An 18,672-nucleotide genomic window follows, 5' to 3' on the forward strand; every position below is an offset into this window, starting at 1 on the left:
TCCTTGACAATCTATTCTCGATCACATTTGCAAGCCTTGGCAGGCCTGAAAAGATTTCCTACTTCTTATGTAAAAACTCTATTATTTGTTGAGTTTGTGGCTTGTAGAGGGTGATCATAACTGGAAACTAGCTAGTTCCATCCCTACATGGAGCTCTAAATTAACCTCAGCCAGGGAAGCTATCTGCTCCAAGTCTTGGCAGGGCTTTAATAGATTCACAGTAGATTTGATAAGGCTTCAGATTCACAGTTCAGTATACCTTTTAGTTTATCTCACCAACCTCGTATTGCCACTTGGATAGGAACATACTCTCCACTGTGATCATAAGCACCGCCACCTGGTCTCTACCCGGTGGACTGATTGTAGACCCTTTTCTGAGCTTCTTGTGCCAGTAGTCTGTTATCCATGCCTTTGTTTTCTCAATCCCGAGGTGACCTCCCAATGTGTCATTGTGAGCCAAGTTGAGTACCATGTGTCTGAAAGGTTGGGGAACCAGTAACTGGTCCACAACTTCCAAAAAATTTTTTTTAAATATATGCCGCGCTCCTCCTCTCTGTGAAAAATATTATACCCTTTCATTAAATAAACAAATATTAATTTATAATACCAAAAAACCTAAAACATGATCCGAATTAAATCAATTACAAAAGAAAGACATGTGATCAAAAATAAAATGTGACATCCAGTGCTTTAACATATGCAAATTATAAGTCTCTGTGAATAAGTAGTGACAATTCCCAGTGATTAAAATCAATAGATAAATCCAAGTGACTTCCTTAGTGAGATTAGGGTGTACGCTCACCTCCAAGATAGCCTGCAATAGGCTAATTGTGCTTTTGTTCACTCAAAGGAACTATTTGTGTTGTGTGTTGCACCATATGAGGAATGGTGGGTCTCTCTCAGCCGGCTCCCCGTCTCCTATCCCTGCTGGGATCTTACTCTCCTGCTGCTTCTCCCTGTTTTTTTCCTCTCCATATGGACTCCTCCGCCTCCCCGCGCAGCGCTATATAGACTCGTCTTCACACCGCACTCCAACTCCACAACTTCACCACAGGCTTTGGTGACTCAATATAGCAAATCGCTATTGCTGACAAAGTGGAAAAATCTTCTTTCAGCCTCAGACACTTGTAATTGTCCATGAACCACTGTGACTTGTTCTCTAGCTTTTTTTGTAAAGTTGGGTACCGCATTTGGGCGGTGCCGAATGCACCCCTCGATACCTCCAGAGTGCATTGGACAAGAGGAACCTTCCCCATTCATCCTCTTTGGACATAACTTACAATGGGGAAGTTTCCTCTGCAGCCTCCCCAACCATTATTAGCAAAGGAGGAGCTTTTCCCCTCAGGGGTCTCCTTGATCTGTAAACAGCCTACTACAGGTATACTATTATTATTATACAGGATTTATATAGCGCACCGACAGTTTGCTCAGCACTTTTCAAAATAAAGGGAGACAATACAGAAACAATACAGTTCAATACAAGAGGGTTAGGAGGGCCCAGCTCCTTGGAGCTTGCAATCATCCTTTTCTAGAGTCTCACACTGCCCCACCCTTCAAAGTCAACACTAATGTCATGTTGTTCATACAGTCCTCTGCTCATATAGTCCCACAGTTCAACAAAGAATCGCAGTCCAACTATAATGTTGTGGATTACGTTTGGTACCACCCTGACCTCCAGTGTAACCATGCCACAAGCTGTGGTTATTCTCACTGATACTAGCAGGTATTCCTTAGTATTCCCATGTATGCACAAGGGTCACCATACTAACTGAATCTAGAAGAGCCATAGCATGAAGTTGGTTCACCCAGACATCACATTCGAACTGCCCATGCGTCAGATCCTAATGAGTAATACACACCCTCTGAGCACAGAAGGACATCCTCTGCATTGCTCCACACTTCATGGATCTGCTTGTAGGAGGCAATGAGCCTGGATATTACCCCAGATGTGACACAAAGAGCACAGAACGTTCACACTTCTATGTGCCAGAGCAGAACTCTGGGTTGCTGGGGCAGTCACTTCCTTACTCTCCTGAGTGCTAAATCCAAGGTTTGCAGATTGCAGCTCCAAGCAGATTCTTGACAATGGTATAGCGCTCCACCATCTCCACCAGTCAGTCCATTGTCTGGGACTCCCCATGGCTAAACCAACACTGAACCACACTTTGTGGTGCCCTAAGTAGTAGTCCATGATGACTCAATCTGAGGTCCCGTTAGTTTATCTGGCTGTAACCATTTCATGACCAGTTGTAGCAGGTCCTGCATTTGGGACTGAGGTGACCGGCTGGTGTGATATTTCCAGCAATGCATGCTGTGTGCCTGGACAGTGATAGTCACCCTAAGGCAAGCTAAGATTTCCCCCCTTAGCTTGGCATAATTGTTTGTGTCAGATGCCAGTGGATCATAATATTTTTGAATGGCTTTTATGGTTGAACTGGATGGACTTTTGTCTTTTTTCAGCCAGACTAAGTATGTAACTATATAATATGCTTTCTGTGGTTCCTGTAATAGAAATTGAGCAATGAAGTTGGCCCACAGGTCCTGTGGCCATCCCTCATTCGGTTGTACTTTCAAAAGTGATGAAGAAAGTTTTCATGTCATTGTGGGACGTACATTTTTACAAGGACTGGATTTCACTGTCACTGGGTGTCTAGGGGTGACAAACACTTTCAGCTGTTTCCGCAAAAGTGACCATCTGGGTCTGCTGAGCCTCCAGTTGTGCTACCTGAGACTGCTGAGCTTGTATCAACACAGCTATGTTCCCTCATGGTGGTGGTTGGCTTCCAGGGAGGCCACCTGCTGGGCCGCTGTGTTCTGAACCAGGGCTTTTATGTCTTCCTCCATGTTTCCTTTATTGGTTTGAAGTGCCTGTGCCTCTCTGACCATCGACATACAAAATAGGTACCAGCACTTTAAGGGCTCGGTCACACCATCTACAGTAGAAAAATGCAGGTCTCTGCAAGACACATAGAAAACAATTATTTCCTATGTGTCTGGTTCACACCAAACTGCAGGTGTGATGTGCGGTATGGAGCTGTGCTAAATTATGCAGCATGTCTGCAGCATGTTCCCGCTCTGCATGATCCCATGTGACAGGAAGTAGGAAGGAAAGGAGAGCAGTGCTGTGTCTATACTGCCCACCTACTTTCCCTCACATTGGCTCCCAGCTGGGATAATGCTGCCTCTCCAGTATGTCTGGTGCTATGGGGAATGTTGCTGGGCACTGATGGCGGGGACAGAATGGTGGGGGACAAAATAGTGGCACAAATGAGGAATGAATGGCAGGGAACACTGATGGCGGGGGACAGAATGGCAACTCAGATGAGGATGAGAGAATGGCAGGAAACAGTGATGGTGGGGGACGGAATGGTGGGCACAGATGAGGAAGACAGAATAGCAGGGGACAGTGATAGTGGGGGACAGGATGGCAGGCACAGATGAAGAGGACAGAATGGTGGGCACAGCTGAAGAGGAGAGAATGGTGGGGGATAGAATGGCAGGCACAGATGAGGAAAGAATGGTTGGCACATATAAGGAAGAAAGACTGGCTGGCACTGATGAGACAGGCAGAATGTTGGGCACCAATGTGGAGGACAAAATGATGACAGGATGTGCAAAAAAAATTGCATGAAAACTGATATAAACTCGTGTCTCTTCAAGTGAAATCTGAGCGTTTTTTCCTTCAGTTTTTATGCACATATGGTATAAACGAGGCCTAAATCTCAGTCTCTTGATTTAAATGGCCTTTCCCGGCTAGATTGCCCACATTCAAGCACCAAATGTGATATTTGGGGTTTGGATCACTTAGCTAGACATGTAGTTTTAAGAATAAACAGTCTTTATTTCTCCAAAAGCCAACAAAGCAGCTTATCTTCAGCATAAAACAAAGTCAGCCCATAAGCTCTGATATAAAACAAGCTTCAGCTCTCTGGCAGCATACACTTGTCCCACAACAGGGTAGTTCCTGTCTGCTTCCGGGGTCCAGAAAAGGTCACAGCAGCCCACAGCACACAGTATTCAGCTCCACACAACACCTCATCAACCATTGCTGGGGTCTTCCTGCCTTTTTCAGAGTTCTTCCAAAAGTGAACTAATGCTGACCAATCAAAGTTGTTATCTATGGATAGGATTTGCCTCTATCTATCTATGGATAGATAGAGGAATATCCTTTGCTGAGCTATTTTACTGCTATGCTGTAAATATTCTAGTGTAATTTGATATACCACTCTTCAGCTTTAATTACAGCCACTGAAGAGGACATGGAAACATGGGAATATTTGGAACCAAATAATTACATTTGGCAGGTTGAGACCTTTTGAATGGCAGCACTGCTGTTTGTGATACACCATTTTGGGGGCGGGGGTCCTGGGCTAGGGGAATTGAGCAGGCAAGTGAGTGGCACTTTTTATTGTTTCCTTTTCTTGGTGTCAAAGGCTGATGAGGTAGAGCCATGGAAGTCTTGTGTTTGCCTAGAGCCATTACCATCAGACCTTTTGAATTTTCTTCTTAATACCCTTCTCTCCCTTTGAATTTAATTTTCTATCCAATATAAGCTAACACAGGAATATCTATCATGAACCAGGATAGTACACAGTGATTTGCAGAGACTAAAGCAAAAGCTTAGTCATATGTAAAGTTTTATTGCTGTTTTTGCTTTGATAATTGATTTTACGGCTATCAGTTGAATGTTATTTCCCCTTGTACTATATCATGAAGTGTGGAGTGTGACCATAGGATTATTGTTGGTTTCTTGCCTTGATGTTTCGGGTGTACTGCTTTGTGATCTACAATATATTGCATTACTTAGAATTCAATAAAACTAACTGAAATAGAAATAGAGCTACATTGTACAGAGCCTGGAGAAAGCCACAGAAGGCTACAGGAAGCAGAGTGCAGAGCAGGGAGCACCTGGAGGCACTGTGCTGAGTTTTGCAAGCAGACACCAGAATCTGATAGATCCTGTCTAGGACTTGCACTGAGAACTTCATACAGGGAGAAAACTCAAGCTTGAGAGGGAAGCTTATTAGTGTGGCATGTCCTCTCACCTGGTCATCAGGGAGGATATGTGGACTGACATGTATCCGACACCGATGTTGAACAGCCTCTGGCACACTTATTCAGTTTCATTTTGTTGCTTTTGGGGGGATTTGACTGTTGCCAGCAGGGCCAATTTCAGGAGACTGCTATGCCCACTCTACTACTGTGAATTACAAATACTCTCCCATTGCAAGTGAATGCTCCTGCAAGAGTTAAAGGCCCCACCACAGGCAGACTTTCTGTCAGCTCTCCCCAGTGATTAAGTTAGAGCCTTGAAAGCAGTAGATATGGCATATTGATTTGTTCCCTTTTATAGCTATTTGGCCATTGAATTTTGTAGTGGTAGTGCTAGCCACTGCTGAGCCAGTATATAGTATTAGATTTAACACCTCAATACTGTTGCTAAAGTTTAAACTAAACTTCCATTATAGGATTTTCTTCATTTTTAAAATAAAGCTCACTTTACACTACTGGTGTGTCAGTGAGTGTTGGGCTCAGTTCTGGGAGGGTCCCCACTAGGGGACAGCAGAAGGATCCATCTATCCAGCAGTTTCATAGGGAGTGAGAGCTACACTTGAAATTGAAAAGCTTTGCCTGTAATAACTGTCTAGTACTCATTTGTAACTGCAGTCTTTTAGATGTTGTTGCAGGTATGTGCATGCACTCTAGCTGCCTGCACCTTTTTTCCACAACATTTTTCTTTCCCTGATTCTTCAAGCACAAAAATAGCATTTTAATGGGATCTTTTAGAGTGCAGGTGTATATTTTATTGTTTTGGAACCATGCCTTGAGAATATTGGGTTGCATGCTTTATCGTTCTTTCACACAGGGACACTCTGCTCTATTGAACTGTTAAATAGTGAATCCATGAGCAGATCCCCTGCTGAATCAGAGCAGAATGGGATGGATGTCAATTTTTGTGTTTGCATTTTGACAGCTGACTGTGGCAGACCTGTGTTGGATCTATAGGCTGTTGGATGTAAACAGACTTGTGCCTGTTTACATCAGGCTAGCTCTGATCTGTTGCTTTTAAATCTGAAAAAAAAAACGGAAAAGCATGCAGTCCTTTTCCTTTTTTTCCCCATAACTAGACAGACATAGAGGTAGGAGGCTGTAAATGAACACAATCCTATTTAAAGTGCCTCTGTCTGCCCATACACCTGCACGGAGCTTCCGAACAGGTCCACCTGAAACACTGGACGACGGACCAGATCAGAAAGTCCATGTGAAAGTGTATGATATATATAATTGTTTTTGAAGCATGACAATTCACTGATGGGCATTTATTAATGAAATTAGCAACAAACTCTGATGTAAATCAGAAGACGCACATTTAGCAAAGTACAGTTTATGCAAGAGTTTTTTTATGTATATTTCACAGTGTTTCCTTTCTTTGTAAACCCTTTGCCTGCAATCATGGACATCTAACAAAAACAATTTTGCAAAGGTGAAAATAAACACACAAAATTGGTCAGGGGCAGTTTTTATATTTTTCAGTGTGACTGTAGACCAACAGAGGGAGGAACTTATGAATCACGCTGCAATGCATCTCATGATCTCACTGCTTCTGTTTTGCATCGCCTTGCTGTGTATAGAATGAATACATTTCCCCAGTTGTAGAAGATATGTTTATGTCCAGAGGTAACCGACAGCTAGTTAACTGTCATCTTGTTTAGGTTCTTCTTCATTCTCTGTAAATAAAGAACATGGAACAAAATTATTTAATAACATTTCTTTAATTTAATTAACATACCATTTTTGAGACTGCATTGCTTTTGGTTGGTTAGGTAAATATGAAATTATGCACATGGGTATTTAATATTTACAACTTACAACCAGCAAATGGCAAATGTGAGGCTAGCTTTAGAGAGGTTTTAGAAAGCTGACTGTTTACCATGTTGTGAATAGCAGGCTATCAGTCTATGCACAGCTGAAGGAGTCAGGTATTTGCCCTTTCATCTTCTGCTAGCTAAAACAATGCCTGTCTGGATATTCTGTCTGAAGTAGTAGTTATCAAGTATACAGCTAGTGCTGGGCTTTCTTATTTGAAAGTCCCGCATGCTCTTGTGACATAAAAGCCCCTTTATTAAATGCTTGTTTGTAAAATAAAGATTTCATATAATAATTCAAAATGCTCACATTTCAATCTTCTTTCTACAATGCAATATGTATCCCTTACCAATATGTAGACATATTCATTTCAAATCTTGTAACCTGTTTAACTCAACAAGTGTTTACATCCAGCTCTCTTGCTGCAACAGCTACCCACAGGCCTAGAGTGAGCTGTTGTGGGATGGGAGATAGTCCTTCTTCTGGGAAAATAAGTCCATCTCCCTTCGTCACACTTTTCTAGTAGAGGCTTGGAGCAGTTGTTTCAGGAACAGACCAGGGTGTAAAAATGCAGTAGGTCAAGTATCTAAAATCCATGGATTTCAGCAGAGTAGGTTTTTGAGCTTTGAGTTGGCAAGTAAATAAAAACAATGTTCTGAAAGTGCACTTAACATTTTATTTAGAAGATTGCTATACTGAGTATACTCTATGTAGGACCATCTTTGAAAAGATCTATAGTTATGAAGAGGCACCATGTGGGGCCTGTTAATAGAGAGACAAGTTAGACTGATATCTTTAAATCACTTCACAGCTCCCTAAAATGGGATAACAATCTGCAGGGCACTGTAATAACAATCTGCAGGGCACTGTAATAACAATCTGCAGGGCACTGTAATAACAATCTGCAGGGCACTGTGATTCAGTCTGCTGGGAAGTGTGATAACAATCTGCAGGGCATTGTGATAACATTCTGCTTGGCACTGTGCTAATAATCTGCGGGCACTGTGATGACTGCTACAAACTGATGCAGCTACTGGGGACTGTGGTAGCTTTTGGGCACTGTTATAATGGGTGGGAGCTAAAAAATGTTGCATGCTGTAAGTGCAAGGGGAAAACTGCAGGGCACTGTGAGATGGCTGATAAAAATGTCCTTCATGAGTAGTAATGTAACACGAGCACATCCTTCTCCATGTTTAAGCTCCCTGAGCAACCATTCAAGGGCAAATACTGTTGTGCAAGATGTCAGAATAATTTTTGCTTGGAAACCCAGATTCTAGATCTAAAGTATTAACTGACAGCATTAACAACTTGAAGAGGACTCTGGACTGCAGCTATCTAGTGCTTACTGGGGTCAGTTTAGGGGAGAGTGGAGAAATATTGATACAGGAGCCAGGGTAAGTAGTTGGACTACAGTTAGAAGAGAGGGTAGAAGAAAAGTGTTGGAGAGGCATGCACCCCAATAAATATGCCAGGTTCAATGATGTTGAGGGTATCAGCTCAGGGCTAGCATTGGCTTTCCATTCATGACAGCTTGCTGTCTGTTGACATGCTGTGATTGGCTACAGCTAATCACATGGTACAGGGTGTCAAGTACCATGTGATAGCTGTGGGCCAATCACAGTGTCAAAACACTAAGCAGTCATGAACAGAAACAATTCATAATAGTTTTGTTTATATTGTTATCAGTATAACTGGATACTAACATGTATAGGTAAAGTTGATCCAGGGAATATGCATCTGCCTCTCGGGGGATCAGGAAGGAATATTTTCCCCTGCAGGAGCAAATTGGATCATGCTTTGCTGTTTTTTTTTTTACCTTCCTCTGGATCAACTGTGGGTATAGGATTATAACTTTTTTTTTATGGTTGAACTAGATGGACTTTTGTCTTTTTTCAGCCAGACTAACTATGTAAAGTGGTATTAAACCCCAAATAAAAAATGTAATATATTTCAGCTTACAAATTTTTTTTTTTTTTTTTTAAGTCCGCAAACGTGCAACTATAACGAAAAAACCCGTAAGTGTTCACAAAAAATGTGCAAGTGCAAAACACCACACGAAAAAGTGCACTTAGGGGTGTGTTTGTCCTACCCCCGGAAGGGTTGGACCGTTCACCCGATCCCCCGGGGCACGAAGCTCCTGACAGGGACAAGGTTCCCATTTGGTCCTCCTGGCCAAAAGGCCTGGTGGACCACCGTTCCTTATGCCCAGCCGAAGCCGGACATCCAGTACTAGGCAAGGGGGTTCTCCCAAAGAGAAAACCCCCTAGGGATCAGGGGAGGAAGGAACCGTAGGGCCACACATCCTCCCCCTAGACTTCAGGTAAGGCCCGAGGACCCACACCCTCCATCCGTGAAAAACACACACATAAGAACAGAAAAAGTGACAAAACGTGGGAGTGGTTAAATAAATAAATAAAAAATAAAAAAGTGGTACCGTGCCTAATAGTGCACAGACCAGGCCCTGAGGCCTGTAGCAAAAATTGCCCCGGACTTAGCCAAAAGACCTGGTCCTTAGGGCGCTGTGCAAAAAGAAGTGAAAAACAGTGGCCATGTGTCATCTTCACACCGTGGGGTCCCACACCCAAGTGTTACTAGTGACACCCCTGAGAGCGTCTTCCCCAGGGGGCACTGAGTTTGCGGACTTTTTGCGTCCCCAGCTCCAGGCCAGACCAAGGTAGATCCGTCCAAATCAGGAGGTACTGGGTCTTTCCAGCTTTCCCAGAGGAATTACTCCCAAGGTCCCAGAGCGTATCGTGGCGCCCCCTGGTTTCTGTCCCTCCGGTCCAGCCTTCTGGACCCCCATCATACCAGTGAGGGTACTATACAACAACCATCCCCGCAAAGCTAGAATGGTCGGGAGCACCCCCACTGGACACTGATAAGAACAGATACTACACTTGATCTTAGCCAAAAGGCCGAGAAGCGATTTCAGCTTACAAATGCTAAATGTCATGGCTGCATTTATTTTTTTTCCCTTTATTTTCACCTGGTCCTGGAGTTCAGAACAGGGGGCGGGAAACTGAAGTTAAACTCAGTGAGAAGAGCTCTGAGATCTGATTGGAGGGAAGAGACACACCCTCCTCCACACAGATCACAGGAGCTGAGCTGAAGCTGTCAATCTACTGGAGGTCCCTCCCCTGTCCCTAATTTTCTCTTGGTGTTAGGAAAACTTGTCAGAAGTGATTCATGCCGATAGCAGAGGAACAAAGCAGCAGACAGAAATGGCACTTAGTGCTTTTTTAATTGGGACAAGTACACACTATTGAGGGATATGCTTTGTTCATATTTCATGTCTATGATTTACAACCACTTTAAATTCTATGTCTGCCTCCCCACTGCTGTTCAAAAGTGCTATGCTCGGAATCCCAGCCAATCCCTGTTTAATCTCTGCTTGAACATGGTTTTACACAACTTTCTTTGAAAAGCTACTGTTTTTCAATAGTTTTCCATGACTTGAATGCACCAGCATGATAAAACCAATGAGGTTCCAAAGATGGGCAGTCATAAGGTGAGTAGTGGACGTCTTATGGCGGTTTAGTTTCTCAAAGCTGGTGGGTGGGGATTCCAAGTGAGTGCTGCTGCCTATCAGTAGTCTTTAAAGAATTAACAGTGTAATTTGACCTTTCACTGTTACCTTGGAGGGCTGCACTTTCATTGTTCTCTTCACTTTGTTCAATGTCTTCAGCAGTATTGTTTTTGGATGTTTCAATACTGGTCCCTGTGGAACAAACATGACATGGATTTAGATACACTATAATGAAAACTCCATCTGTAAACCTGCAACCTAAGGATATGTCCATGACTTGTAACAAAAATATTAATACTATATTCCTGGTTAAACTATTCCCTCTAAGTCAGGCATCTCCAAAGTCCGGCCCGCGGGCCATTTACGGCCCGGGGGTCGGTTTAATACGGCCCTCCAACAGCCCTCCCTGCTCTGTGTAATGTGGCCCTCCCACGGCCCTCCCTTCTATGGCAGACAGTCTTCTGCTTGAGAGCAGAGGGCAGTGCGCATGCCTGACTGCAGCGCGTTCTCCCTGGTCTGTGTAAATGCGGCTGTCGCACGGCCCTCCCTTCTGTGGCAGACAGTCTTCTGCTTGAGAGCAGTGCGCATGCGTGACTGCGCCACGCTGGGAGCGACAGAGGGCGGTGACGTCAGGGCCGGGCTTCCAGCGTGAAGTGTGTTTCTCTTCTCTTCCCGGCTGCCGAGCAGAGACTTCAGCTCCAGCTACCTTTTTCACCCTTCACATTAGTGCAGGTAAGTTTTTTTAAAATTTATTTTCAATACATTGTGAAAACTCAGCTGTCAGTTGATCTTAATGTTATGAAATGACAAGTATGTCGTTTGCAATTAACTTGGCATAAAATAATTTATTTGCATTTAATTGTAATGGTTCAAAGAATGTTCGGAAAAATGTTCGGCCCTCCACCATGTTCACTTCATCCAATCTGGCCCTCTTTGAAAAAAGTTTGGACACCCCTGCTCTAAGTGAATATGTTAATTATAATTAAACAATCCTCTCATACAATAACCCAATATATTCCCAAAAAAGATAATAGTCATGTCCGAATAATAACCAAATTCTCGAATCAATATATGCAATTTAGAAAGAATGTGCAAAAATATTGGCACCTTTTGACCATCAATCCTACGATCAACAAATTTGTATCTGAAACTCCCAATTTTACTTTTAAACTCAGTTAGGAACCACTTGGTACATAGTGAGTACAAATCACAAGGAAGTCAAGATCCTTGTAAATATCGAGGTACGTTCACATGCGGCAGATGTAACTATTGCCGCTACATGAACCCAAACAAATCAGTTCTTTTACCCAATGGGGAAAAGTTTATGCCTAAACATTATGGTAACTGCAAACCAAAAGGTGTAGTTTACCTGCTAAACTGTGATTGCAGTTGTTTTTATGTAGGAAAAACAAAATCGGAATTCTGGTGTCGGGCCTATCGTCACATTTCCAGTATGAAATCTAATGATGTTGAGGTACCATTGGGACGCCATACAGCTGGCCTTCATGTGGGTGTTTTTCCCAAGATTACATTTTTAATTTTGCCCATCATAGTCCACGAGGTGGCGATTGGAATAAGAGTTTGCTTCAAAATGAGCTCAGATGCATTCACAGATTAAATGCCACTACTTTCCCTAGCCTCAATGAATTCATGTCTTTTAGGCCTTTCTTGGAAGGCTTTGTTTCAGGAGGGTGTGAAAGGATCCTTGATTTCCTATTCATTTTTATGGGCATTTTTGTGATCCTAAATTTCTCACTATAATATAGTTATTCCTTTTTTGCCATTGAATATATAATAATTTTGGGGTGTTTGCTGCATAAACATTTAAAAAGTTTTTTTCATTTTCACTTTGATGTTGCTCTGTTGTTTATCTAAATGTGCTATTTATTGTACATGCTATATTATGTGAATGTGATTGCCATAATCTCCAGTCCCCCCCCCCTTTTCCTTATCTATTGTTTTTTGTTGTTTTTCTTGTTTCCAGTTCCCTTGTTTTGTTTTGTTGCTGTCCTTCTGTCTCCCGGGCACACAGGGGCCGCTATTCCTGGCTTTCTGGGTTTGGGCGGCTTCTATGACCCAGGGGATAACGTGGCGGTAGTTTCCATCAAAGAGAAGCTTGGTTGTCCTCTCTCAGGCCTCTCATCTCTTTGGGTCTGCTTTGTGAATCGTCGTTGGGTTGATGTGAGACGACATCTCGCTGATGGTGTGCGCGGTGACACCGCATGCCTCGCAGTCAGGGAGTGACCGCCGCAGCCCTCCATGGGGCAATAGGCTGCCCTTAATAAGTTTACTCATAATGGACTATGATTGGTGCAATTCCAAGCCATCAATGTGCTATATAAATGCCATCTTGTGGGTCCAAAAGTGGCATGTGCAGCCAATGGACAGGTCATTCATCATCTCCTCTGACTTGGTAGGTCTCACTTTGTGGACAGTTTGGGAGTGTTTTAGTGGCATGTTAATATGCCATTTAATGAATGAAGCATTTGTGATATTTTTTTTTATAGATTCAGCAATATCAGAGAACTCTCCCTTCCCACTAGGATTTTGACAATATACTACTATCTAATATTAAGCATGATCTTTCACATTCCCATTCCTAGTAAGCATCTTTTTTTGACGTTGGCTTTTTTCATGTTTATGTGCACCATTATTCTTTGTCCGATTTTTTTTTTTTTATTGCTCATTTATATATTTCCATAGAAGTCATCAATTGGAACTGGGCATTCCTATTTGTCGCCCCATTGGGGCTGCAAAGTGGTTTCTCTTGAAGACGAGTGGGGCAGCGTTTTCTGTCCTTTTCCTTGTCTCTTTCTTTCTTCATTTGCTTAGGAGGACCTTGGAAATATTGGCCACAGCTACCTTATAGCCAATTGGAGGTTTCTTCATGTTCTCTGTCCCTATGTGGGGCCATGTAAGTTGAATTTATACACTTGAAATTGTAACTTGGTTTGGAGATATATGGCAATGTGATAATAATTATAAATTTATTACAGGTATCATGCGTGTTTAAGCACGTCTGCAGAATAGATTGTTTGTCTCAAAACACATCAAGTGCATGCATAAATCATTCTTTGTTTCTCTCACCTATGCATTTATTGCAACAGCAATTTTTTGTGTTTATATGTTCTTTTTAACACTTTGTATGAATAAAACACGGTCTGTAAAGTTTTTACTTTATCAATGATTTCATTGGTTCTGTCTGTGCTTTTAAAATCCATCAAAAAAGAGAGTTCTTCCATATATGCCGATGTAAGGGGGCACTCTCAAAGGCTCTGATGTAAGGGGGCACTCTGCAAGGCTCTGATGTAAGGGGGCACCCTGCAAGGCTCTGATGTAAGGGGGCACCCTGCAAGGCTCTGATGTAAGGGGGCACTCTGCAAGGCTCTGATGTAAGGGGGCACTCTGCAAGGCTCTGATGTAAGGGGGCACTCTGCAAGGCTCTGATGTAAGGGGGCACTCTGCAAGGCTCTGATGTAAGGGGGCACTCTGCCGGATTCTGATGCAAGGGGAACTTAGCAAGGCTGTGATGTAAGGGAGCACACTGCCAGATTCTGATGTAAGGGGGCACTCTGTCTAATTCTGATGTAAGGGGACACTCCACTGGATTTGATATGAGGGAGCATTCTGCAAGGCTCTGATGTAAGGGAGCACTCCACTGATTCTGATGTATGGGAGCACTTTGCCAGATTCTCATGTAAGGCAGCACTCCACTTTATTTGATGTGAAGGAGCACTCCACTGGATTTGATGTGAGGGAGCACTCTACCAGATGCTGATGTGAGGGAGCACTCTGCCAGATGCTGATGTGAGGGAGCACTGTGCCAGATGCTGATGTGAGGGAGCACTGTGCCAGATGCTGATGTGAGGGAGCACTCTGCCAGATGCTGATGTGAGGGAGCACTCTGCCAGATGCTGATGTGAGGGAGCACTCTGCCAGATGCTGACGTGAGGGAGCACTCTGCCTGATGATGATGTGAGGGAGCACTCTGCCAGATGCTGATGTAAGGGAGCACTCCACCCAGAATCCAGCAGAGTGCCCCCTTACATCAGAATCCAGTGGTGGGGAAGTCAATCCCCCCCATCCACACATTTGAGGTTTCAAGGATTCAAATCACTCCCACTGGAGGTATTGTACTCTGACAGTGGCCATCAGAATACACTGATCACTGCTGCCGGCCACAGCTGACAGTGCATTTAGAGCAGACATTTTCCAGATATGGATCGGATTTTGGCCGGTGCCCAAGACAAAAATATCATTTTTGTGTCCATACAAAACTGGGCTTATATGCCACCTACAGGTGAATAGACACTGGCCGACCAAACAGACAGGAGATCTTCCCCTATATAACCCCTCCTACACAGGAAGTACTTTAGTTTTTCACAGAGGGGCAGGACCTCTGTGTCCTGTGATGTACTCCAAGAAAAGGATTTTACAGGTAAGTATGTAGAAAAAAAATCCAGTTTTCTTTATTGTACATCACAAGACACAGAGCAGGATATTCATAATTATGTGGGATGTCCTAAAGCAATAAAGAAATTTGAGAGGAGGGTGACACCATGATAGCCACCATCAATAATCCCTCATGACCTACTCAGCCATCCGTAAAACACTGCAGCCAAAGGCAGAATCATCCATGGCTCTGACACCCACCTGGTAGAACCCTGTGAATGTGTGAACCGTAGATGATGTAGCGGCCTTGCAAACCCTTGCCACTGATGCCTGATGGTGGATTGCCCAAGATGCCCCCACACTCCTAGTAGAGTGTGCCTTCACCCAAAAGGGTGGGACCTTACGTTTCAAACCATAGGCTTAAATGATCAACAATAAACAAATGAAACCAGCGCTCAAATCCTCATGCAGACTGGAAGAAATGCAGAATGCTAAACGAAGAGGTGCAGTCTTTCAAAGATCAGGAAATCTGGATACTAATGGACAAAAACAAACAAGGGCACACTCTCATTGTGCATTGCCGTGGTACACCACGTATTTATTGTGTAATCAAATGGATATATACTCACAAACCAAAGGAGAATAAAAGCAGAATAAATAGTCCGCAGTGGCAGTCAATGCAATGCTGTGCCCTAAATAGGGATAAACTGACGCGTTTCGGGAGATGAACCCCCTTCCTCAGAGCTGCTCTGAGGAAGGGGGTTTGGACTATTTATTCTGCTTTTATTCTCCTTTGGTTTGTGAGTTTATATCCATTTGATTACACAATAAATACGTGGTGTACCATGGTAATGCACGATGAGAGTACGCCCTTGTTTGTTTTTGTCCATTAAACGATCAACTGTCGGATCCAATATGAAATAGTCACCTTGGATGCTGCCTGCCCCTTCCTAGGCCCCTCTGGCAGCACGAACAGAGTATCTGACCTCCAAACCTGTGCCGTCACCTTCAAGAAGAACCTTACAGCGCGTACTACATCCAAGGTATGCAAAGATCTTTCTCTTGCTGACTGAGGCCTAGGAAAGAATGAAGGCAGAACAATGTCCTGATTAAGATGAAACCAAGAAACCACCTTTGGTAAAAAAAGAGTCGGTTGAGGTCGCAACACCACCTTATCTTAATGCAAAACCAGAAATGGTTCTCTGCAAGAAAGAGCTGCCAGCTCCAACACTCTTCTCGCAAAAGTGCTTGCTACTAGAAACAAAACCTTACGAGTCAACAGGGCCAGTGCAATCTCCCTAATAGGTTAAAATGGTGGTTTTTGCAAAACCTCCAAAACCAAGTTCAGGTCCCCAGGATACAAAGGTAACCTGATAGGAGTAATACACATTACTCCTTGTAAAAAAAAAAAAGTGCGAACCAAAGAGTGAGACGCAATGGACCTCTGGAAAAAAAACAGCTAATGCTCAAACCTGTCCCTTAATGGTACCAACAGCCAATTTTTTCTCCAACCCTGTATGAAGAAACGACAGAATCCTACCAATCACATATTTTCGTGTGTACCATTTCCGAACCTCACACCAGGAAATGTAAGCTTTCCAAGTTCTGTAATAAATGTTCTTAGAGACTACCTTTCTAGCACCCAACATAATGGGGATGACCAAATCCGATACTTCCTTATCCTTTAGGATTTGGGCTTCTACAGTGAGGAACAGAAATATTTGAACACCCTGGATTTTGCAAGTTCTCCCACATTCCAGGATATTGATAGGTAGAACCCTTTCCAGTGGAAGCCACATTCGCTGAAATGTGGCTTCCTCCAGGACAGCCCCCAACCTGAGAGGCTGCCATTGGTGGTTACCAATTTCTACACCACTGGCTGAAAGGATCTCCCTCTCTCCAAATTGTGAATCATCAACCACCAATTCAGGCTTTGCAGTACCTCAGGAGAAAGAGACATACAGTAATCCAGGGCCAGAACCTTCTTGTTCCGAACGGTCAGAATGTTCCTTTGCAGAGGTCTAGAGTGGAATTGGGAACAGGGAATAGCCTTGAACAAGGACAGCATCTTCCACAGCAACCTCATACAGAGGCGAATTAAAGAATACCTCTTGGCTTTTAAACTACAAACCTTGTTCTTGAGGGAACAACGTTTCTCTGGAGGCAGAAATACTTTTGCCTGAATTGTTTCTAGGACCATCCCCAAATACTTCAGGCTCTGTACTGGCTCCAGGGCCAACTTCTCAAACTCCCAGAAACCCCAGAAACTCTTAATACTTGCATCCATGCATATGGATCCATGTAATGGTTTATAATGCTGAATATATGTGGTGCAATGCAGCATCTTTTCATGTGAATGGCCATTTTTAGGTTTTAATAGACAGATGTTTTATAAGGATAAGGCACTATTGGTCTTTCATATTTTTTATTCTGCATGGAGGAGAAGAGAGGAGAAGGAGGTACCGAGTCCAGCTGTTCCAGGATCTGCATCAAAAGGACCACATCCTGCTTCAGACCTGGCACTGACCTACCTCTGAGCAACAGATCGTCTAGAGAACCTATGACCGATAGCTCCCGAGATCTGAGCAGCCCCAACACTGGAGCAAGAGTTTTTGTGAAAACTTTGGGAGCCGTGGCCAGCCCAAACAGTAATGCTATGAACTCGAAATACATTTGATTTTAGAAACTGGGGAAATCGGCTGTGCCCCATTGAAATCGTGGAAATGACCTACTTGTCTTGAATTAGAGACCTCCAGGCAGCAACAGAATTCAAAAGCCTTCCCCCTCTCGAAAGAGTGGGGGCACCCCTTCATAAGGAGATGGACTTTGGATCTGCCTTGGATGACTTTTGTACCCAGGGCCTCCTCGGGTGTTGATTCTGAGTTCTATCCCTGGAACAACTGAATGGTAGATGAGGGGCCAGCAACCAAACCCCCTGACCCCTTAACAAAAGGGCTCTTGGATTTCCTTTTAAAGGGTAGAAGAGAACTCTTTCCCCCTGAAATCTTTTGGATATACTTGTCCAAATCTTCCCCAAACAGCAGCTCTCCATGAAAGGGAAAACCTGCCAATAATGTTTTGCAGGGCAGTTCTGCCGACCAACTCTTTAGCCACAAAACCCTGTGCATATAAACTGATAAGAGGGCCAAGTGTGAAATTTGCTAAATTGAATCCTGAGGAGCATCAACCGCAAAACATAAAGCACATGGAATATCCTGCAAATCCTCAGCTGAGTATTCCCCCTGCACTGATGTTGTTTGACACGGTCAGAAAGACTCTGGCAAATGCCAATAACTGCCACTGCTGGCTATGAGGTAGAACCTTCCAGGGAGAAGGAGGCCTTAAGGAGAGACTCCAGTTTCTTATCCGCTGGATGCTTGAACACCTGGACATTATCCACAGGACATGTTAAAAATATATATTAAGGGATGAAACAGCTGCATACACTACAGGCATACCCCATTTTTAACAAACTTCTCTTCCATGGGGTATAAAATAGAAAACCTCTTTGGTGGAACAAAAATCCTGTTTTGGTAATCCCAGTCAGCATACATAATTTGCTCCAGAAGAGGATGCACTGGAATGGCCTGAGTACTCTGTGGAGGCTTCAAGGAGCCCAGAGAAGAATAAAAAAAATCAGAGGTTTCTATCGGAGGTAGCCTGAATCCAGATCGTACCATATCAGTGAGGTCCTGGACTTAATAACCTCTGAGATTGGGAGGCAGAGGCCACCTGCTTCTCCTCAGGCTGTGGCCCTTCAGACTGACTCTACTGCCTGACCTTCCTCCCATTCTTCTTTATCCTCAGGTTCCACCCATTCCTGCTCCAGGATTGGTGGTTCTAGTGACAGGGATCACTCCCACTTCTTAATCCCCTGAAAAACCGAC

General features: G+C 43.6%; 1 protein-coding gene and 1 pseudogene across 1 annotated transcript in view; both read right to left on the bottom strand.

Annotated features, from left to right (window-relative positions):
• Positions 1 to 6,305: 6,305 nt before the first annotated feature.
• Positions 6,306 to 18,672, bottom strand: part of NME9 (NME/NM23 family member 9) — a 56,582-nt gene continuing 44,215 nt past the window's right edge. The window contains exons 16-17 of the mRNA XM_089672891.1: positions 10,502 to 10,585; positions 6,306 to 6,728 (exon numbers count right to left, since the gene is read on the bottom strand). Of these exons, the coding sequence (XP_089529017.1) occupies positions 6,694 to 6,728; positions 10,502 to 10,585 (119 nt within the window). The 3' untranslated portion in view covers positions 6,306 to 6,693. The remainder of the gene's footprint in view (positions 6,729 to 10,501; positions 10,586 to 18,672) is intronic.
• Positions 9,679 to 9,794, bottom strand: LOC149474102 (U2 spliceosomal RNA; annotated as a pseudogene).

This window comes from Staurois parvus, unplaced genomic scaffold (genome assembly GCF_062004578.1).
Source record: "Staurois parvus isolate SC_StPar_1 unplaced genomic scaffold, SC_StPar_1.0 ptg000011l, whole genome shotgun sequence".
NCBI classification, from domain to species: Eukaryota; Metazoa; Chordata; class Amphibia; order Anura; family Ranidae; genus Staurois; species Staurois parvus.